Raw genomic sequence first — 23,420 nt, 5'->3', positions numbered from 1 at the left:
CTTCTCCGCCCTTGAAGCATTGAAGCTTATGGTAGGAAGTTTTCTCTTTGGCTTGTTTTGGCTGATTATGGTTGCCTAAGTTATCTTTCCATGACGAACCTTGGAAGATATGGGTTCTCTTTTTTGCACGTCGTCTCACTTTAGTCAAATGAATCTGAAAAAGCTATTTTCCTTTCTATTAATAATCCATTGGTCTTCACTCCCTTCGGCGGCCAGCCGCCGTAGAACACGAGCACCTTCTTCAAGCCGACCTTTTGCATCCCGCTGGACGTCAGTACTGGCTTATCAATGTTGTACCCGGACGTTGCCGCCCTGTTCGGCCGCGCCCCGTTGGGGTACTTCCGGTACGTATGGGTGAAGAAGTACCACTCGTTTTCTCCAAACGTGGTCTTCCTTGCACCATCGATCATCAGCACCCCAATTCAACGGAGAGAAAAACATAGAAGAAAGCTCAACTACCAGGGAGCTCCGAAGGGTTCGGCGACGATGGCAGCAGGAAGAGGAGCAGAGGAGGCCTTCCTCTTGAGGTAGTGGACGACGAGCTCCTCATCCATCGGGTGGAACCGGAAGCCCGGAGGAAGCTGCGGCTGCTGTGGCGGCACCTGCATGGGGAGGGCGACTAGCGGAACGGCAGAGGTCATGCTTTCCATCTGCCACAGCCAACCACGGTTACAACTCCTCTACATTCTCTTATATAGACGATTGTGCCTCTCTACTCCTCCGTCCTTCCCACCTCTAGCCTCTCTTTTTTTAAATTTTGATATGCTTTACTCCCACCAAGAATTTCACGTCTTCTCACCACCACCATCACCAACCAACCAAAAAAGAATAGATGGAACTCCAAGAAACCCGAGCAGAGCAAAAAATGGCACCTCAGAACCACAAGTTTACCTCAAAATTGAACGGAAACCGAAAGCCGGACATCCCCAAAAACTCTACCCCCACAAAAGGAGAGCGGAGAAAGAAAAAGGAGAAGAGAAGAAAAGAGTGATTCATAAACCCCAGAAAACGAGCTCAAATACAAAAAGAATATATATAACCTTTTGTCTGTCAGAGTTATGGGTTAGCAAGCTGATGAGAGTTTGGTAATCAGCCCTTTTGGTTTTTATTTCACAAAACTGAGTTTTTCAGGATGTTATGTCATCTAACACCCCTTGCCATTGATATTTTGGCTTAAAAATTCTGGTATCTGAATCCTAGCATTTACGTTGCCATGTATGTATATATTAGTTATGAACCTTTATATTTTTTTTGAAGTTCATTCTGAGTTAGAGGAAATAGACAGATACATCCCTTCCTGTCACTCTTGATAAATCCACTCCTGCCTTTCGCTTGGTGCCAAAATTGGACATTGAAGTGTTGTTCTTTCAATGAAAACACAACCTTTTTCTTTCTCCGCTCTCCCTTTGTGGGGGGAAAGTTTTTGGGGAGGTTCGGCTTCCGGTTTTCGTTCCATTTTGAGGTAAACTTTTGGTTCTGAGGTGCCATTTTTGGCTCTGCTGGGGTTTCTTGGAGTTCCATCTATTCTTTTTTGGTTGGTTGGTGATGGTGGTGGTGAGATGACGTGAAATTCTCGGTGGAAGTAAAGCATATCAAAATTTAAAACCATTAAAAACATATCAAAAGGGTCCATCAAAAACCATTAAAATTAAAAATTTAAAACATCGATGAAATGTGTCGATCGAGTATCTTTACTTAAAAAGTAGATCGACAATTAAAGGTGGGTATCGCGCCGGGCCCCATGTCGACCCGGTTTATGAAGGAGTAACTTTTCGTTTTAAATTTTATATTTTTTAATGGTTTGGCGGCTTCTTGTCGAAACCAATGAACCTGTTTCCCCTTTTCGTTTGAAAGAGAGGGAGAAAGGTGCGCTGCGATTCACCTGCGAGCTCTGATGAATAGCATGAAGCCCTTGTATATATATATTTGCATATATATGTTTGCATGATATAATATATATATGTCTGCCACGGACGCCAATAGCAGTTTTTGTCTTCCTGTTGGCGGAGTACTTTCGGGAGAGAGGGATGAAGTGGTAGGTCAGTCGTTTTTTACCTTTCCACCAGGGTTTCCGGCGGAACCTCCCTGCAACTTCCCTGCGCTGACAGAATCCAACGACGAGTCGAGGGTTCTGCCGCCCCTTTTGCTCCCTGGTTGGGTCAGCGGCTGCTGTTGCTGCCGCTGGACGGAGGAGAGGCCGATGGCCCTCCCTTCTCCCTGTCGACTGGAAGAGCATGGATCTGTCGAGATCCCTTTCCCATTCTCTGCTGCACCCCATGGAAGGCTGGAGAGGAAGATGGAGCTCTCTCTCCCACTCGGACTGGTTTTGGGTTGCTGAAGAATCAGTGGAAGCCACCGACGATCGAACGAGAAGAAGAGGGAAGCGCCCCCGCAAGGAGAGAGGAAAAGGGGCGAAGAAATGAAAACGCGACCGTTCGACCGATTTTAAAACAAAGTTGAAAATTTTCAGAATTGGTCCACCTTATTAGCGAAATTTTCGGAAAGACTGTTACATTTTTCAGAATTAAAGCTTCAACGTTTACGAAAGTTATTTTCAGCAAAAACAGGTATTTCATTCGAAATTGCATTGTAGCATCCTCCGAGTTTATGCATTATTGTTATGTGGTGCCTTGAGTTTGTTGTAAAGTTTCATAAAAAGGGTTCTAAAATTAAATTCGGAATAATTAGAGTCGTCGCTTTGATGCTGATTCTTCTTCTTGTATATCCGGCACAGAACCCACTCGTCACACTAAAATCCAAAGGACCATCGTTAAGTATTATAATGTAAAGAATCAAAGATCAAGATAAAGAGTGATGAGCATTTGTACCCTCAAAGAAGGCGTCGCTACATCCGAATTGGGGTTCGAGTGTCCGCCGTCAGCAAGCCTGTATTCATCCATAATCCAATTGGTCTTCACTCCCTTCGGCGGCCAGCCGCCGTAGAACACGAGCGCCTTCTTCACGCCGACCTTTTTGCATCCCGCTAGACGTCAGTGCCGGTGGCCTTCCAGTACCCGGACGCTGCCCTCCAGTTCGGCCGCACCCCGTTGGGGTACCTCCGATACCTGAAAAAGTACCACTCTTTTTCTCCAGAGATGGCCTTCCCTGCACCATCGATCATCAGCACCCCAATTCAACGGAGAGAAGAAAAAAAAAGAGGGAAGCTCAACGTACCAGGTCCACGGAGCTCCCAAGGGTCAAACTTGTAGAGGTCGACCTCGGCGACGATGGCAGCGGGAAGAGGAGCAGAGGAGGCCTTCCTCTGGAGGTAGTGGACGACCAGCGCCTCATCCGTCGGGTGGAACCGGAAGCCCGGAGGAAGCTGCGGCGGCACCTGCATGGGGAGGGCGACTAGCGGAACAGCCGTGTTTGACGTCATGCTTTCTTTCTAAAACTCATGCACTCCTCTGCATTCACTTATGAATTGATAGATAACGAGAGTGTTAAATATAGAGGCCCGCAATATATGTAACATGAAGAGGAGCAGAGTGTTAAATATTGATAGACAACTTCTTTGCCTCCCAAACAAGAAAAAGCCTAGAATTGGTGAAGGATGGGTTTCTTTAACACACTCTTAAACTCCATAAGGAAACTTTACATATATGGATTACACATTAGCCGGATATACAAGAAGTTGTCTATCAATATGGACTTTAACTCCTCATGGAGTTTAAGGCCTCCTCTGCTCCTCTTCATGTTACATATATTGCGGGCCTCTATATTTAACATTCTCGTTATCTATCAATTCATAAGTGAATGCAGAGGAGTGCATGAGTTTTAGAAGGAAAGCATGACGTCAAACACGGGTGTTCCGCTAGTCGCCTTCCCCATGCAGGAGCCGCCGCTGCTTCCTCCCGGAAGATGAGGAGCTGGTCGTCCACTACCTCCAGAGGAAGGCCTCCTCTGCTCCTCTTCCCGCTGCCATCGTCGCCGAGGTCGACCTCTACAAGTTTGACCCTTGTGAGCTCCATGGACCTGGTACGTTGAGCTTCCCTCTATGTTTTTCTTCTCCCTTGAATTGGGGTGCTTTTCTTCTCTCCGTTGAATTGGGGTGCTGATGATCGATGGTGCAGGGAAGGCCATCTCTGGAGAAAAAGAGTGGTACTTTTTCACTCACAGGTATCGGAGGTACCCCAACGGGGCGCGGCCGAACTGGAGGGCAGCGTCCGGGTACTGGAAGGCCACCGGCTCTGACAAGCCGGCACTGACGTCTAGCGGGATGCAAAAGGTCGGCGTAAGGTCGTCGTGAAGAAGGCGCTAGTGTTCTACGGCGGCTGGCGGCCGAAGGGAGTGAAGACCAATTGGATTATGGATGAGTACAGGCTTGCTGACGGCGGACACTCGAACCCCAATTTGGATGTAGCGACGCCTTCTTTGAGGGTACAAATTCTCATCACTCTTTATCTTGATCTTTGTTTCTTTACATTATAATACTTAACGATGGTCCTTTAGATTTTAGTTTGACGAGTGGGTTCTGTGCCGGATATACAAAAAAAAAGAATCAGCGTCAAAGCGACGACTCTTGGACGATGTGACTTCCTTGCCTCCCAACATGGACGGCCACAACTCCAGAAGACTACTGCTGCTCTCGAAGGTGAAGAAATTTTTTTTGACGCATTCTTGTCCGACGACGGCAGCTCCCTCTGGCAATTGGCTCCGTCGTCCGGCACGCCGCAGAACAATGCCACCGGGGCGATGTTTAGCCCACCATCGCAGAGGACGCTCCCCTCCCCTTATTGGAACGAAGGGCTGCCCCACGACGCCAATTCAAGCAGCAACGGAGGGGGAAGCTCGAATGCTGCTTTGCTTAGCCAGCTATCCAACGTCGCAGCTAGTGGAGGGTACGGTGGTGGTTATGGTGGTGCAGCTGATGGAGGGTGCGGCGGCAGTGCTGGTGGAGGCTATGGAGGTGGCTACGGTGGCGGCTACCCTTAGAGAATCAAAATGGCCACTTGTGAGCTATGAGGTAGTACGTGAACTGAAGCTTTCGATTAAGATGAAGAACCGAATAAAATGAGGGAATAAACTGTGCTGCTTTCTGTCTGTTTCTTGTGTGTAACTCTTATTTGTTAAGCGTCTGTACTTCTATGTTGTTGTATCAATTAATTTGGAGAACGATAATTGAGTGTGTGCTTTATGATTTTCTTCTTATTTAACCTTCTATATGAACTGATATCAAGAACTCACAATCGTCAGTTGACCTTCTTCGTAATAAGATTTCAAAGTATTTTCATCGGAACTTGTTAATTAATTATACCGGATTCTTGATCATGAAGCCCGCACAGGCCGATCGAATCGAATAGGTTCGGACTCTTGATGAGCTGCGTTTTCACGTCAAGCTTTTTATATTGATATTGATAAGAACACGTTCTTATGTATCTACTGAAGTTGTGAAACATTAAGTTTAGATTGTCATAAATTCGAGGAAACGTCGTTTACATGAATGTTTGTGCAAAGCAAGCCGATCGATTTCACAAATCTTGCGCAACTATATCCCCAAAATTAACTTATAAACAAAGTTTTTTTGTAATCAGCAAAAGTAACCATGCATGCAGATGAATCATGGTTCGAGGGCTAGAAACCGAGCTTGGAATCATTTCATTTGAATGCCTCGATAATTAGATATCTTGTTGTTCAGATTTTTACTTGAAATTTGGATTCAAATTACTCAAGGGACCGTTTTATATATTCATCCGTGCGTACAGGGTTTCGAAAAGCATGCATAAACGGTTCGACTTTCACGAATTCTTTCAGAAAAATAATTTTTTCTCAATTTATAAGTTTAAAGGAAAGCTTTATAGCTACATCATACGCAATCCCAATTCAAAATCATTTTGATTAGTTGGTGGTTGCAATGAGGTTGCTACAGAAAGGCAAAAAGTCAAAATCTTTAATTTATATATGTCTTGATATCTTTAAGGGGAGCCAGATTACTTTATGTTATAGAATTAATGCGATTTAAAATATTAGGAGCTTAAATTCTAGGATTTCAATTTTTTTGGATGTCTAAGAAGAACATAAAATTCTTTGTTAGACGATACAAAAATGATGCCATGAATTTAAAAACCGTTCCACCTTCTTCTCATCCTTTCTTGACTTGATATCTTATCCTTCAATTTGTTTCCTAATAATCTCATTACCCTGTCTTCTAATCAGAGAATTCCTTCCTTCCGTCTTAATGAAATTTGTTCTAGTCTTCTGCAAATCCATTATATATAATGGTAAAAAATGGATCTATAAGAGACTGTTTGACAACAGTACTTGTTATTGTTCCGTGAATCCCTTTCAAAGAATTGCAACAAATTTATGAACATTGTAGTGTTCCATGAGCTGGTTCTAATATTTGCAATAGATTCATAAAATAATAACAAACAGCCTCTTAGAGAGCGAGTTGATTAATTTTGAAGACATGGCAAAGCACCCGAGCACCTAGGGAACACATTGATCAGGGAAATTTGCTGCTTGCGTTGTAAGTCCTCCTTAAATCTTTCTCTTTTCTACGTTGTCAGCTTGTCCCTTCCGAAGGCTTTCTTTGATAGGCAAAGGAGGTTAGTATACTAATCGAATTAGTAAGCTCTTGACGATCAAGATATATTTACAAAGAGAAGTATAGTATCAAGAAAGAGATTGGAACACCTCAGCGTCGTGTACATCTTGATGTAGTAATTTTTTACGACGCAGAAAAGAATGGGGATTTAATCCATCCCGCACGCGCCGTCATGGGCACCAGAGATGGTGTTATTTTTCACCAATTCCATGGCCACCGCATAGAAGCTTGATTGATCCCAATGCCGATCTTATTTTTTTCAACTTACAGACATTTAAAGCCAGGTTCAATATATATTATCCCAATACAGTGATAAGGAAATAATCATCCTCCCATTCACTCACTGAATTTTGGATGCAGGAACGGATGGAAATGAAAAATGATAATTGATAATAGAAAAGGAAAAATCGAGGTGAGAATGAAATGAACGTGAGCTGTGTTAACTGTGAAGTGAACAATATTTTCCATGCTATGACTGAGACATGTCTTATTGTGAAGGAAAAGATTAAACAAGGGAAGGCCGAGAATGGCTGATGATCAAGCATTAAATTCTGGATAATGCAATACACCGCTCTACTTGCTCCCCAACAATCTTGTCCATCCACCTAAACAAGACGCGCTTAGAGAACACAATCCATGTGCTTTCCTTCTTCTTAACGCGGCTTATGGATTGTTCTTCTTTAATGGCTAGCCCAACCGTCCACCTCTATAAGTACCATTCGTATTCCACACTTCCTCAACGCACCATCATTCCTGTCCATAGAATAGGAAATCACAGAACTAGCTACCCAGAAGAGAAAGAAGATGGCTAACTCCCTGGGGGGAAGGCTCTTCCTCCTTTTCTTCATTTTGCTCAACTTCCTGTTGATCCATGTCAGTGCAAACAGTCGGAAGTTGATGAACGACCAAAGTCACCAGACCCCGGCTCCTCCTCTTGATGACCGTAAGTGGTTCCATAAGTTCTTTGGAGGCGGCTTTGGTAAGGGCTTTGGCGTCGGTGGTGGAGGTGGATACGGTGGTGGCTATGGAGGTGGAGCTGAGGTGGTTGAACAACAGATTTACGTGGTTCGGCACTCTGGCCTACGTCCACGGAGGAAGAAGAAGACTGCTATTTTATTTTTCTTTCTATTGTTACAATCCAAGAGAGAAAGAGGGTTTTTATACATGTTGAGTGAGACGATAACCAAGAAAGCTGTTATCGAATCTTTTTCAAAGTATAGAGAAGATTTCTTTCCTTCTCTCTTGATAACAACAGAATATAGTTGATTTGGTGTATTGGGCAACACCAATCTTCTTCCACAAATCTCGCAACAATCTCCCCCTCAAGTTGGAGAACAGATATCAATCTGTCCCAACTTGTTTACAATGCTTTGATGCTTTTCTCGTGCTAGGCTCTTGGTGAAAATATCAGCCAACTGATTTTCACTTTTAACATGACAAGTTTTGATAGTTCCATCTTGAATCTTCTCTCTAATGAAGTGACAGTCAATTTCAATGTGTTTGGTTCTTTCGTGAAAGACCGGATTTGCCCCAATATAGATGACAGCCATATTGTCACATATAAGCTTTATAGAGTCTCGCACGTCAATATTCATATCCTTCAGAAGCGCTTTTATCCACACCAGTTCACATGTACATCCAGCCATAGCTCTGTATTATGCTTCAGCACTTGATCGAGCAACTACATATTGTTTTTTGCTTCTCCAAGTTACAAGATTTCCTCCAACGAAGGTGCAAAAACCAGAAGTAGATCTTCGGTCGTTTGGATCCCCTGCCCAGTCTGCATCAGTATAACCCACAACATCAAGTGGCAGATCACGTTTCATTAAAATTCCTTTCCCAGGGCATCTTTTCAAATATCTCAATATTCTATGAGCAGCTTCAATATGAGATGATCTAGGAGAATGCATAAACTGACTGATGAGACTTACAACATAGGATATGTCTGGTCTTGTAACAGTTAAATATATGAGTTTACCGACGAGTTTCTGAAAGCTTTGAATATTCTCGACGACTTCTCCTTCATCTTTCTTTAATTTACAATTGACTTCAAGGGGTGTCTCTGTTGGTTTCACACCCAAGCATCCTGTTTCTTTCAATAGATCTAACGTATACTTCCTTTGGCAAAGGAAGACTCCTTTGTTTGAGTGTGCAACTTCAATTCCTAAAAAGAATCTTAGTATCCCCAAATCTTTGATTTCAAAGAGCTGATTAAGATAGTATTTGACGCGTGGCATAAAATCAATATCATCACCTGTCATTATTATATCGTCCACATAGACCAGGAGAATACATATTTTAAAGTTTCTCAAAGACGTAAACATAGTATGATCAGCACTGCTTCTTTTGAAACCCATTTTTGCAAGCGCATCACTAAGACGAGAGAACCAAGCTCGCGGTGACTGTTTCAAACCATATAGAGCTTTTTTCAATTTACATACGTACCTGTGCTCATTTTTTATACCTTTTGGAGCCTCCATATAAACTTCTTCATTGAGTTTTTCATGAAGAAAAGCATTTTTCACATCAAGTTGATTTAGAGGCCATCTCTTGTTTGCTGCTACTGAGATTAACATTCGGACAGAACTCATCTTTGCAACAGGAGCAAAGGTTTCAGTATAGTCAATACCTTCAGTTTGAGTGAATCCTTTGGCGACCAAGCGATCTTTGTAGCGTTCTACACTTCCATCGCTGTTGTATTTTATTCGATAAACCCACTTGCATCCAACCAGCTTCTTGCCATCAGGTAGAGGAACTAAATCCCATGTTTGATTTTTTTTCAATGCCGCAAGTTCTTCTTCCATTGCATTATGCCACTTTGGATCAGATTTTGCCTCCTCATAAGTTTTTGGTTCGTTTTGGGAGTAGGTATTTAGGATATAGGATTTATAGTGAATGGACAGATTTTCGAATGACAAGTATTGGTCTATGGAATGGTTTTTGTTTGTTGTAAGATAGGTATAATAGTCACTAAATTTTGTTGGTGGTCTGGTAGGACGAGTGGATTGTCTAATGGAATTTTCTGGTTGGTTTGAATTGGGATTTGGTTCGGTGGAAAGAGTGGGAGGATTGAAGCTGGTGTCGGGTTCTTGAGGTGAAAGTGGAGACACATCATTTGAAATGATTTTGTCTACTTCAAAATGGGGTTCAACCATAGGCAATACGGGCTGCTTGCTAGCACTAGGAGCTTCATAGCTGATTTTCACTATTGGCAATGTGGGCTGCTTGGTCGGATTAGCAAAATTCATCTCCCCCTGTCTTTGATAATCAAAGAAAGATTCCTGTTCAAAAAATTTCACATCACGAGATATAAATAATCTTCTAGTGACTGGATCATAACATTTATATCCTTTCTTTCTACTGGAAAAACCGAGGAAAATACTTTTGACAGCACGTTTTTCAAATTTGTTCCTAAAGTTTTCCTGTCTATGAAAATAGCATTTACATCCAAAAACTTTAAGATGCTTTATAGAAACTTTTCTGTTGAGAAGAAGTTCTATAGGAACTTGATTTTCAATACTGGAACTTGGTGTTCTGTTGATAATATAACAGGCCGTAGCAATTTCATCATTCCAAAAACGAAAAGGAACATGCATGTGAGTCATAAGAGATCGAGCAACATTCAGTAATTGTCTATTCTTTCGTTCTGCCACTCCATTTTGTTGTGGAGTACCTGCACAAGAATATTGAGGTTGTATTCCTTCCCCTTTTAGAAAGGTTTCAAGAGCATCATTCACATATTCTCCACCATTGTCAGAGCGAAGTTTTTTTATCTTTACTCCATATTGAGTATGTACCATCTTGAAAAATTCTTTGAAAGCACTAAAAACTTCACTCTTATACTTAAGAAAGAACAACCATGTCATGCGTGTCTTGTCATCAATAAAGGAAACATAATATCTAAATCCAGAATATGACACTTCTGGGGCTGGTCCCCAAACATCAGAATGAACTAAATCAAAGATGTCATTTAATTTTTCAGTAGAGGACTGAAAAGGTAATCTTGTGGATTTAGAAAATTCACAAGCATCACATGATTTATTTTCAACTGTAAGATTTGGAATAAGACGAGTTAAACTTTGATGAGAGATGTGACCAAGTCTGGCGTGCCAGGTCCAGTAGTGAGAACGTCGATCTTGCTGATCATTCATAATGAGGTTGCAACAATTTTCGTCCATCACGTATAGCCCATTCTGCTCATGCCCTCTACCAATCTCTTGGTTCGTCACACAATCCTGAAATATCACATCCTTTGAGGAAAAAACAACCAAACAGTTATGAGACTTGGTTAATTTGCTTACCGAGATGAGATTAGCTGACAGTTTGGGAATATATAAAACTTGAGATTTCTGCCCTTTTTTAAAGAATGTAGTTTCACCGTATCCTTCAGCAATAATGGGTGATCCATCGGCTGTAAAAACTGATCTTTGTTTTGTTTTGTCAATATTAATAATTTTTCTTAAGTCGCTAGACATATGATCGGTAGCCCCTGTGTCAATAACCCATGCAGAACGATTTAAAGTAGCAGTCAAAGCAAAGTTGTTACCTTCTGAATTGCTGATAGGCTGAGATGATACTAGATTGGTCTTTGCAAACTTCTGAAAAAATTTCTCAAGGTCGTCCTTGGTGACAAAGTTCGCTAAATCAGAATTGGTGGAATACACCGGTTTTGTGGAGGAGGTAGCTTTGTCTCTTGTTGGTCTTCCGACCAGCTCCCAACATCTTTCACGAGTATGACCAGTCCGCTTGCAGTGGGTGCATCTAAATTTATTTCTCCCTTTCTGATAGCTGAAGTTAGCATTGGAAGGTTTGTTGGCATTCGGAAGTTTTTGATCCCCTTTGACAAAATCGGCTTGAGCGACGCATGCCATTTGTTCACGGCTTTCTTCAGAAATTTCAATTTTAGAATTCATAACTTGCCTTCGTGCAGCCTCCCTCTGTATCATTTGACAAACATTGTTGAAGTTGGGCAGCGGAGTGTTATTGAGGATTTGACTCCTAATACCTTCATAATCGGCTCCTAAACCTGCCAAAAATTTGAAGATTTTGTCTTCCTCAAACCGGGTTTTGTATGTGTCAGGATCAGTCGTAGCAGGCCTATATTGCAGAAGTTCATCAAATCGGCTTTTGAGTTCTCCTATGTAGAGATTCAGTGATTTGTCACCCTTCATAAGATTGGAAATCTCGACCTGAATTTGATAGACTCGTGCGAGGTTATTCTGTTCTGAAAAAAAGTTGTTTTAACTCATCCTAAATTTCCTTTGCAGTTTCTTGATACATAAATAGATTTGAAATAGAGGGTTCCATGGAGTTAATAAGCCACGACATCACCATATCATTTTCAGATTGCCAATCATCAAATTTAGGATCTGACCTATTAGGAGGACTGATCTTCCCATTTATGTATCCAACCTTGGATCGACCGCTTAAAAATAGTCGAGTTGCCTTAGCCCAACTTAAGTAGTTGGTGCCATTCAATAGCATATTGGTGATTTTCAGAGGTTGGCTGCTTTGCTCGTTGCTATTGAGATGTCTAAAACTTTCTGTAGTTTCTTGCTGGTTATTTGCCATTGAATAAGAGAATACCAGACAATTCACAAAATAACAGAATATAGCAAGGAAGCTAGTGAAAGATGCTACTCAAAGCTGCTACTCGATCATTCAAAAACTCGTTTCAGAATAAATGTGCATAATCAATCATGCTCTCAAGGAACAGGAGAGAGGAGGATGTCACCCGATAACGAAGAACCTCAATAATGGATTCAGAAAACCTTGATCGCCAGTGAAGACCTTTTGATTCTTTTTCCTGGTCCTCAGCCACAGCTCCCAACAACCAAATTAACTCAAAAGTAGAGAGACGGCAAAAAATTGGAGAGTGCCCTTGCATCCCAATTCGTGAATAGAAATTGGGGAAAGGGAAGAGTAGTTGCAGACAGTTTTTCCAGCGATAGCATCTCTTCAAAAAATCATAATTCCTCAATGGCTGCTTCTAAAAATCTGAAAATTGGTAGGGACGTTCCTCAGAGGTAGACGATTCTAAGGAGCCCTTGTTCGACCCCTGACGTCGCTGGAGCTGACAACGCCGGTCAGTTTTGCAGCAGGCTTCCTGACGGTTTGGGAAAAACATAGGAGCAACAGGTGTTTCTTAAAAAAATCATAACTCCTTAATGGCTGTGTCAAAAAATCTGAAAATTGGTAGGGACGTTCCTCAGAAGTAGATGATTCGAAGGAGTCCTTGCTCGACCTTTGACGTCGCCGGAGTAGACAACGCCGGCCAATTTTCTGGCAGGTTTCCTGACGGTCGGCACTCTGTTCTGCTACTCCTTCAAACAGCAAGTATCTCCTTGTCAAAAAACAGCTCACAACCTGTCTCCAAGATTGTCGAAGAAATATGCAGCGGCTTTATATAACCCGCTCTGATACCATGATAGAAAACATAAGGTAGAAGCAACAATAGAAACAGGAACAACAGATTTACGTGGTTTGGCACTCTGGCCTACGTCCACGGAGGAAGAAGACTGCTATTTTATTTTTCTTTCCATTGTTACAATCCAAGAGAGAAAGAGGGTTTTTATACATGTTGAGTGAGACGATAACCAAGAAAGCTGTTATCGAATCTTTTTCAAAGTATAGAGAAGATTTCTTTCCTTCTCTCTTGATAACAGCAGAATATAGTTGATTTGGTGTATTGGGCAACACCAATCTTCTTCCACAAATCTCGCAACAGTTATGGCCTTGGAGGTGGATACGGAGGTGGCACTGGGGCCGGGCAAGGTGGTGGAACCGGCCTAGGCGGTGGCTATGGTGGTGGTGCCGGTGGTGGGTATGGAGGTGGCGCTGGAGGTGGCTATGGTGGTGATGCCGGAGGTGGGCATGGCGGTGGGTATGGAGGTGGCTATGGTGGTGGCGCAGGAACATGGTGGAGGAGGAGGCCTTGGCGGTGGGTATGGTGGTGGTGCCGGAGGAGGGCATGGCGGTGGGTATGGAGGTGGTGTAAGCGGTGGTGCTGGAGGAGGCTATGGTGGTGGTGTCGGAGGTGGGCATGGTGGGGGAGGTGGCGTTGGTGGTGGGTATGGAGGTGGGGCAGGAGGCTACGGTGGCGGAGTCGGTGGTGGCGCTGGAGGAGGTTATGGTGGCGGAGCAGGTGGTGGTTATGGTGGCGGCACTGGAGGAGGATATGGCGGAGGAGTCGGTGGAGGTGATGGAGGAGGCTATGGTGGCGGAGTAGGTGGTGGTTATGGTGGTGCCGCTGGTGGAGGGTACGGTCCCCCACCGTGGAGTTGGGGGAGGCCACGGTGGTGGGTACGGTGGGGAAGCTGGCGGAGGCTACGGAGGCGGGCACTATTAAATTATGCTGCCGTTGCTTCCGGACTATAGAGTATAGAGGCTAAGTACCATACTTGTGATTGAAACGTAAAATTACGAGAAGAATGACTCGTCCGTCGGTCGAGCATTTCCACTGTGTACTCCATTTATGCATGTTATCGAAATAACTAGTTTGGAGAATGGAAAATTCAAACTGTTCTGCAACTACTTAGGTTTTTGAATTCTGCAGCTATTCAAAGTCTTCATCAACGCATCTCTTTTATTTTCTCTCTAGATTATGTGATTTTTCATGGTTCATATGCGAATCATATTTTGCTTAATATAATTACGCCTATCAGAAAAGAGCTAGCAACCTTTTGGTGGGTGTGAACAGTTTCCAACTTTTCACTTGTAAGGAAAAGTGCGAATGACAGACTCTGATGTTCTTGCATCAACCAGGAGAGGATTTCTTTCCTTCTGTATGCGCGCATGCTACAACATACGTAATGCAAAATTTAGTGTCGAAATCCTGAAGTCTTAAGTACGCAAGTAGTGTCATCTTATTTGTGAATGAACGTTGGTAGATGATTTCATGATTGCAAAGGAGAACAAGTTTTCACCTTTGTACGTTCCACCATAACGCGGCAGAAAAAGAAGGAAAGCGGGTTGAACTTGAGGGCAACGTTGTGAGCATCAAATTTCAAACAGTATCTACCTAAATTCTTCAAAGGATGTGTAGGGACCATAATTAAAAAACTAAAATATTTATTATTTTAATTTAAAATTAATATAAGTATTGGGATAAAAACGCAGTAGAGATTCTTCTATTCTCATGCTAAACAAGAGTTGTTTTTTGGCAGATTTTAAATTTCTAATTATGAAAAGCAGTACGTACCATGGATATAACTGATTTCAGCCATCATACTAGTCTTAAATTAAACATGGTGTAGTCTTATAATCATAAGCCTTATGACTGGATACTATTACTTTCTAATATATAGAGCTTTTTTTTTTAGTTTGAGCTCTTAATAATCTCGCTTTCTGATAAATATGAGCAACTAAGTTGGTGCTTCGAGTTCCAACTTCCAACGTTTCAGACTTCAGCAGATTAGATAATTTCTCCTTTGGCAAGATGTGTAAGGCCATGGAATTGGACCTCTCTGAAACAATTATTTTGTCCGTCAATAATGCAGTTGGCAGCAGCACAGTACTAGTAGATAATAACAGTTTCATGAAGTACTGTAGGTCGGCCGGAAGATGTTTTAGATCCTCGAAACTTGCTTCGATTACTAAATCCTCTTCGGGATTAGACCTGCAGTGAAATATAGATCAATGTAATAGGTGCAAAGAAAACTTCGCAAACTACTATATTGTATTACGAACACTCCTTCGGAGGTTTCTTAAGCACTGCACTGCTTCAATTGACAGAAAACCTGAAAGATTCTGGAACCCATCCTGCAATTATTTGTCCTGTTTCGCTTGTGAGATGAAGAACAGGGAATTGTCAACCAGTGCTATGAGAGCTTCTTGGCTACTCTATCTGCAGCTAATTTATTTGCGGCAGCAGCAGAGAAACTCTGCTTCCTTCTTTGACAGCTTCTTTCCTGTGATAGGCAATAAAAAAAGGAAGCAAGGCCTGTTGGTTAAATACAACCTTGCTCTTCGCATTGGCAAGATGGAAATGGAAGATAAGAATCAATTTCCACATAAGATTTTTTTCTTGGGAATTTACCTTCCCATGAGAAATCTGTAGCAAAAGCATGACGATCATGGTTTTTTCGATTTAAAAATGTACCTAATCAATTTTCAAATATTTTATGTCACAGTCTATAGACTCTATACTATCAATGGAACATCGAGATATCTGCATTCTGGTGCAATATTTTGGAAATCCCAAAGCCCAGCTGGAAGCCAACAGCAAGCCTAAGAAAATGATATCCCGAAATTTCCTTTTTGACAAAGTAACTTTGGCTCTTGCAGACAAGGATGTCCACTTTATTCCTTCTGCCTTTACTAACTCATGCCCCGCTTCTATTTCTCAGAGACTAAAACATTCTTTCATTAACCTAAACTCCGTTTTTATATCTAGCATCGAAGCTATAAGGGGCTAAGAAATTGATGGTAGAAATATTTTGATGTCTGCATATAAAGCTCCTTGAGGTGCTTCTCCTCTGTCAACCATGAAAGCTGCTTCTTTCTTGCTCGTATTGGTAGCATAGCTTCTTAGTTGATTACAACCTCCTGCCTTTCAAACCTGCTTATGGAATACATGTTGAGGAGATGATGACTATGGGCAGGTTCCTCTGTTTTCTGAAGTCCTGCTTGATCTTTGTAGCCAACATCAAAGAACGACTTTAAGAAGAGCACACTGCAGGACGTCACTTCAATTGAACAGAAAGCAAGGCAAAATGCCTGTGTGAAAACGAGTGAGTGTAACACCCATGAATACGGAACATCTTTTTTTAAACGAAGTCCAAAAGTTTCTGATGACAGAGCTTGTGGGGAGATCACTTTAATCTCAATAATTTAGAGTCCACAAAGACACTTTGATCTCAATAATAGGCCAGGGTGAGGGTCGAACCCAACTAGCCTCCTTTTTCTGGTTCATCCTGCGATAGATTGGGGATGGGGTCTCTGCCGAAGATGAACCCCACTTCTAGGTGCCAGCCAAGCATATGCACATGAATGGAAAGCATATATGCATGTTGGACCTGCTTGTTCCCTTGACCATTAATCTCAGAGAGACTAACAACAAAAATGATATATATATACACCAATCAAACACACTAAAGTTGTCATTTTTACCACCCAAAAACGCCTTTACCAAACATGTAACTTGTAAGCAATACGGTTTTGAATTATTAAACATATCATTCACAAGTCAAACACTTTGGCCACTTTGCTACCCAACCCAAAATTATGTAAAGTTTGCTTGTTACAAATTCATGAGCAATTCGATGGAAACTAGTACACTGTTATTGCTCATGTTCGACTTCTTGACCTTGCCACAAAAATGTTTGATTCAGGAACCTAACCATTTTCGTTTTGTCGAAGATGCATCGACGACCTAAAAGATCCTACGGTGCCATATAGCCATGGAAGAGGAGGGTTGCCAATGCCATGAGCCATCCATCTGGGAAGAATAAACCATCCTGGCAAGATTAAACGCATAAAAATAGGAGAAATAGAAGATTGTGGGCTCCTGAAGGGGCTTGCCGAAGTCGTCGAAAAAAGGGCGGGTTGGTGCGATCCACCGCTTTTAAGAAAGCGAAGAGCGAAGGGTCGGCGATGGTGGGCAACCTCCTCCCTGGCCTCTTGTTTGAAGATACGCAGGAGAGACTAAAACACTTGAGGGAGTTGGGCACGAACGCGCAAGTGCGTATGACTTTCATTTCCCCTTCTCCACGACGCCATTTCATCGACAAACCGGTGAAAGGAAATTTCTCTCTCTGTTTTCCATTTCTTGGGTGGACTGATTCACTATCATGAGTGATGGTCAAATTGAATCCATATGTTCTGTAAAGTCTCTGTTCGTCACGTCCCATCCCATGGATTCCTCCTTGGTTTCCAAAGCCAAGGCAGGTTTAACTCTCTCTTTCTCTCTCTATCTCGCGACTTGATTTCGTTTGGTATTATTGATCGAGGGCATTCTTTGTTAAGTCGTGTGAATGGTTTGCTCCTTGTGGAACCGATGGATGGTCCAGCCCTTCATTAGGCTGCTGCCAAGGCGGAAAAGGTTCTTACAGGCGGACCTCAGAAATGATCGAGGTGCTCCCCCCACCCCGCTCTCTCTATCTGTCTATCTATCTGTCCCTTTCTCATGATCTTCGGTCCTTGGTGACAGAAGGGGAGAAATCAGCATCTCTTTCGTGGAAAAACGAAGAGTGCGTAAAAATTTCCGTTATTCTCTACCATCGTGCCTGTCTTTTTCTAGACGTAAGTCTTGAGTGCCAATAATGTTTTCAGCCAATATGGTTTAGTACTTAAGTTGCTTACCTCGTAAAAAACACTATGAGATTACTTGTTTTTTTCTATTTGCTTATATTTTAAATTGCTTGAATTTCTATATCAATTGAAAAGATTGACGCGGACGCATTTTGCCCGCACCAAATTGCTACAAATTTCCTCCATCATATTCCTAGTTGGAGTTTAAAATGTGGCAAGTGTCCATCCTTGTTGCATTTTGCAATATGCTAAGCGTAATAGTAGTTGATGAAGCTATATGCGTGGAGGAAGTATGGCCGCTTTCTGATGATAAATTAACCAAGTGAATATGGAAGACCTGCCTGGATGGGTTAGTAAGAAGAAAAAAATAATCACTAGCAAGCCCAGGAAGAGTCTGATCGTCCAAGAGAGAACACTTCCAGGCATTCTATATGGTTCACACAAATCACGTGCATTTTTTTGGGTATCCAACTGTGGAGTTAAATGAATCATTTTGGCATACGGCAACCAAACTGTTTAATGGATAACAATCAACTTCCCAGCACATTAAGCTTTTCAGAAACTAAGCCGATGCAGGAGTTTTCCTAGACGATAACTTGCAATCGATTTATGTTGATGTCTTTATTATTTGCCTACGGATCGGTGGAGAGATACATAGCATTTTGAACTGGCATAACGTGAGTAAGAAAAAGGGACAGAGAAATCCAATTCTTCCAACCAAATCTCAAGGAAAGTTGTGTAGTCCTTATGGTTGTTGTTTCTTATTTTCTGATGCTTCTTCCTTTTTTTCCTTTTTCAGATACATGAAAGTCATCATGGGCAAAAATTGTTGATAATCAAACTTCCTGAATATTTTAATTTAGGGTTTCTATAATTGACCATAAAAATAATGTAGTGCTTTGCTAAGCATGTAAATTTGCATTTGCATAGATATGACATGCAAAGCCTTTTTGTAGGCACGGCCTTGCTTTACTTTCTATGCTATTATATTATTTAAAATTACAAAGTTTTGACAAGCTTATGAGATCATTTTCTTTTTAGGGAACCAATCATGATGAAGTTTGGTCAGCCGACATATAGTCAGACCCAATGCTATGGGTGGCTTGGGCATTGCGGAGCTGAATATACTTTTACAAAAGGCTGCGTCACAAGGATACACCTAGAATGACTTAAAATGCACCTTTTGTGCAGTTTTCTGTGCATCTTATATGAAGAAATAACATAATTGTCTTAAAAAATGGAAAACAGTGGAAGGAGATTGTTGATGGATATTCATTACAACTCCTTGAGGAATCCATGGGATCAAATGCACGTAATTCACTTTGTTGTGGTTCGAAGACTGCAGTTTCGACTGATGTGTTTTTTTCAGCATGTCCACTGTACTTCCCTAGAGGAAGGTACGATATGTTGGCAAAGACACTGTTCTTATTATATTTTGGAGAAACCTTGTTCCTGAAATATTGAGTCCCCATACTTTTTCTCATGCCTGATGTTCATGGTTCACAATGTCACCTTTGTCTTGTCATTATCATTTTGAGGAGAGCACTCACTTTGTGATAGGAATGAATAACAAAGGATCTGTACACATTACGGGCAACTGGGAATTTCTGGGAATCTTTTATTTATTTTTTTTTCTCTCATTAGACCAGTATGAATCTTGTGTAAATAGTTTGTTGAAAATTTTGAATTTGGGAGAGTTATTTCTTGCCAAATTTGGAACTGATATCATCTATTACTTGTTTAGAATACAGAGAAAGGTCACGCTAAAGAAATTCATCCCTCAAAAGCATTTGAACTTCAATATGATGATCCCATCAACAGTTCTTAAGCAGTTGGCAAAAACTTTAGAGTAAGTTGTTTGGTTCTCTTTACAACAAGTGTAAAAGTTGATGTATCTTTACCAAACTTCATAACTTTTCCTTAGAAGCCCGTCCATTTTTGGCTGGATTAGCTTATTGTAGAAAACGTCACTTGTTTGTTTTCAGGCATCCCCACCAACCATCCTCTACATTTGTCTTTCTCAAGCTTTCCTCTATTAGATTTTAAATGTTGTATTTCTCATGTTCAATGCATATTATTAGCATGACATTCTATCAGGCCATTAATATTGTATTATGTGGCAGGGAGCCATGTGTTCAGCTTCATTTGTTCAACCTGACCCCATGGATGCACTTAGCATGGTTTGTTTAGTAGGAAACCTGTTGTTTGATCAATTCATTTCGGCAGTAAAAAGCTAAAAAGTTACTGATTTGTCAATATTTGGTGAATCATCTTAGATTTCCTAAGTTACTGAACTACCTCTTTATGGGAGATGGTACTGCTGCCTGAAAACACCATCGCCAAGAGACCCCACAAGGCCGTGGTGGTGCTGCAAAGGAGCAGCTCCGACGTTGGGTAGTTGGCTAAGCAGCGCAGCATTCGAGCTTCCCCCTCCGTTGCTGCTTGAATTGGCGTCGTAGATCTTTTTTGTGGGGGGGAGCCCTTCGTTCCAATATGGGGAGGGGAGCGTCCTCTTCGATGGTAGGCTAGACATCGACCCGATGGTAACTCCAGCGGCTGCAGCCGATACCATCGAAATCTCTGCCTCGTTGGCGCTGTTCTGCGGCATGCCGAACGACAAAGCCAGTTGCCATATGGAGCTGTTTGCATTCGTGCCGTCGTCGAACAAGAATCCGTCAAAGAAATTGTCTTCACCTTCGAGCAATGCTGCAAAATCAGCAGTAGCCTTCTGAGATTGGAGCTTAACGGAGTTGTGGCCGTCCATGTTAGGCAAGGACGTCAACACATCGTCCAGCGAGTCGTCTCTATCACAAACGATGAGCCTTTTAGGCTGATTGTTCTTCTTATATATCCGACAGAGACCCAATCATCAAGCTAAAATCCAAAAAATTTAGGGACCATCATCAATGATTATAATCAAAAGATTTAGATAGAACTTTTTATTTGTTTCAATCAACAACTAATGCAGCATCAATGTGAAAAACCAAAAACCTTGTCTATAAAAGAGAGATGATTGGGTAGGAAGTGTTTGTTGCATAAGATTGGGTTCCAACTATTCCTATATAAAACTAAGAAGGACAAAGCTGCCACCTCACTCATTGTCTTCGCTCTTGTTCTTCCCAGGCAAAGAAAGTGTTTGTCAACCCAAAATTATGTCATTTCAAAAATATCCATGATGTCTTGGAGCATAGCCCAAAAAAACATATTTTTCATATTTATGCTCAAATTTATTTTTCTTATTTGGCCACAAAGCATAGGAAACATGCACATCCAAAAATTTGTAAGAAATTGTAATCTGGTTTGTTTTTGAACATGACTTGAAATGGACTTAGTCCTCCAAGATTTTTGGTGGACACTCTGTTTATAAGATATATGGTTGTATGAAAGAAATAAGACCAATACTTGCTTGGCATGCAAGCATCAGCTAACATAGTGAGCCCGGTTTCAACGACATGGCGATGACGTATTTTAATTGCACCATTTTGTTCTGGAGTGTGAGGACAAGAAATTCTATGTCCAATTCCATTTGATTCAAGAAAACAAGTAAGACCTTGATATTTTCCGTCCCAATCGGAATGTAGAAATTTAATTTTTGCACATGTAACAAACTTAGCATGTGATTTAAACTTTTGAAAAACTGCATATAAGTCTTATTTGTTCTTGATAAGATATATTCAAGAATATCTTGAATAGGCATCAACAAATAAAACATAATATCTATATCCATCAATACTAGTTATGGGCGCAGGGTCCCAAACATAAGAATAAACAATGTCTAAGAATCCATATACTAGTGTAGAAGCCTTGTTAAAGGGTAGACGATGACTATTACTCTTTTAACAATGCAAACAAAGCAAAAATTATTCCATTTGTGAGTTTGCAAATGATCAAAGAGTCCTCGGATGATAGTGCCTGACCAGAACAAAAGAGGCATGCACTGCTCGTCCCCCAAAGAAAGACCAAATAGCAGATTTATTCCTAATAGAGGAGAACAATTAGCAGGTCTCTAACTGATACATTATAATCATACCAACCCACTCCATTGTGACGGTGGGATGACTTCCATTCCATGGGCTCTGTACTCACCTCTCGTAAACTTGACACAGTTCATGAATTTTCCCCACCAGATGAGCAAAGCCCTAGTTGGTATGATTCTTTCCATTTATTTCTAATATACAAACAATTAGAAATTAAATGCTTATGATGATGATTAACTTGTTTGAAGGCTTCAGTGATGGAAAGCTTTTCCTTCCTATGGCGATTCCAATTTCCAGGTATCTTTACTTTGGAGGAGCTAAAATCCTCCAGCCATCTGTCCATCCAGCCTCTTACACACGCAGCCGAATGCACTCACACTCAGCCAAATGCATGGGGATGCATGTTGCATCTGTGAGAGGCCAAAGGCATCCAAGAAAGCCTATGTTTTGCTTAATCTGTAGCATATGGCATCAAAAATTTTCTGTTTTTTTTCGCCTCTAGTTACTTGTATATCAAGATAACTGTGGAGAGGTAGCATATGGCTTCAAAAATATGTGATATCTTTCTCTCTCTCACCCCACAAAAAAAAAACGCTTATAACTTCTTTCTTTTTTCTTCCATTAAATAAGAAAGATCATCACACCGAATTTGAACATTCCAAACTTCAGTCCTGGTTAGCAAGTCCCTCGTGGTTGGGTTTGACATAGTCAGATTCAAATTTTAAATGGGTTTTTAAAAGACCTGATTTGATTTGAAGATCAAAGTTGGAGCTAACTTGTATATTCATATCGAATTTGGATTCAGATGCAAAGGCAAAATTTTTCCTACTTAATATCAATGGCGTTCCATTTTCATCAATGTTGATATGGCCGCGTATCTCAGCCCGGGCCTGCAAGGGCAAGTCCATGTGAGGGGGTAGCCAATGATCTTTCAAGTCCCATAAAATGATGCATCAGGCTCTAGAGTTTTGAGCTCCCCAATGCTTATCAAATTGATAATCATGAATCTACCTCAATTAGGCCAGATTCATACCTCAATAATTAGGTCAGATTCATTAAACACTTGCACATTGTTTCTCGTGCGAAACAGCCCATAAAAATTGCAGCTGCACCAATCAAATTCGATCAAAAGACATTATGAGATTTTATATTGAGTTCAAGTTGCAGACAAATTTCTGTTTTTGTACCCAGCGAATAAATGGGACCTCAAGATAAATATACCCTTCTTAACAAGGCCTTTTTAATGGAAGAAAAGTAACCAACAGACACCCACGAAGTAGATTGTCTTCTGCACATTAATTATCAATAATCTTTCCAACCAACTCTTCCTCTCACAGAGAAAATTCGCATGATCTGGTTGTTGGTACTGCTAAATTTGCCTTCATTTTCTCATAAACACATTGATCTTGCCAAAAGGAATGAAATACATTTGCTGCTTTTGATCACGGAGTTGTTGAAGCTTGTACAGACAGTCAGCTGCATATAGGGAGAAGAATGCGGATCCTTTGGTTTTAGGCAAAGACTAGTTAGGCAGACACCTTCTAAAATGCCGACGTTAAATTCTAGCTTGACCTTCAGTGGTGTCAATTATTATATATGTATACATATATGTATCGTTGATCTGATATCACAAAACATGTCAGCTT

General features: G+C 41.3%; 2 protein-coding genes and 1 pseudogene across 2 annotated transcripts in view; all 3 read left to right on the top strand.

The window, feature by feature from the left end:
* The first annotated feature begins 3,553 nt into the window (after positions 1-3,553).
* Positions 3,554-4,935, top strand: LOC116268012 (protein ATAF2-like; annotated as a pseudogene).
* A 2,436-nt stretch (positions 4,936-7,371) lies between these two features.
* The window catches only part of LOC116249143 (glycine-rich cell wall structural protein-like), a 28,163-nt gene continuing 12,114 nt past the window's right edge, over positions 7,372-23,420 (top strand). The window contains exon 1 of the mRNA XM_031622423.1: positions 7,372-7,577. Within this exon, the coding sequence (XP_031478283.1) occupies positions 7,445-7,577 (133 nt within the window). The 5' untranslated portion in view covers positions 7,372-7,444. The remainder of the gene's footprint in view (positions 7,578-23,420) is intronic.
* The window catches only part of LOC116252117 (uncharacterized), a 36,977-nt gene continuing 31,158 nt past the window's right edge, over positions 17,602-23,420 (top strand). Inside the window, exon 1 of the mRNA XM_050075572.1 lies at positions 17,602-17,620. Within this exon, the coding sequence (XP_049931529.1) occupies positions 17,612-17,620 (9 nt within the window). The 5' untranslated portion in view covers positions 17,602-17,611. The remainder of the gene's footprint in view (positions 17,621-23,420) is intronic.

Source organism: Nymphaea colorata, chromosome 1 (assembly GCF_008831285.2).
Source record: "Nymphaea colorata isolate Beijing-Zhang1983 chromosome 1, ASM883128v2, whole genome shotgun sequence".
In the NCBI taxonomy this organism is placed as follows: domain Eukaryota; kingdom Viridiplantae; phylum Streptophyta; class Magnoliopsida; order Nymphaeales; family Nymphaeaceae; genus Nymphaea; species Nymphaea colorata.
The sequence above is the reverse complement of the archived record's forward strand: the minus strand, read 5'-3'. Positions and strand labels throughout refer to the sequence as shown.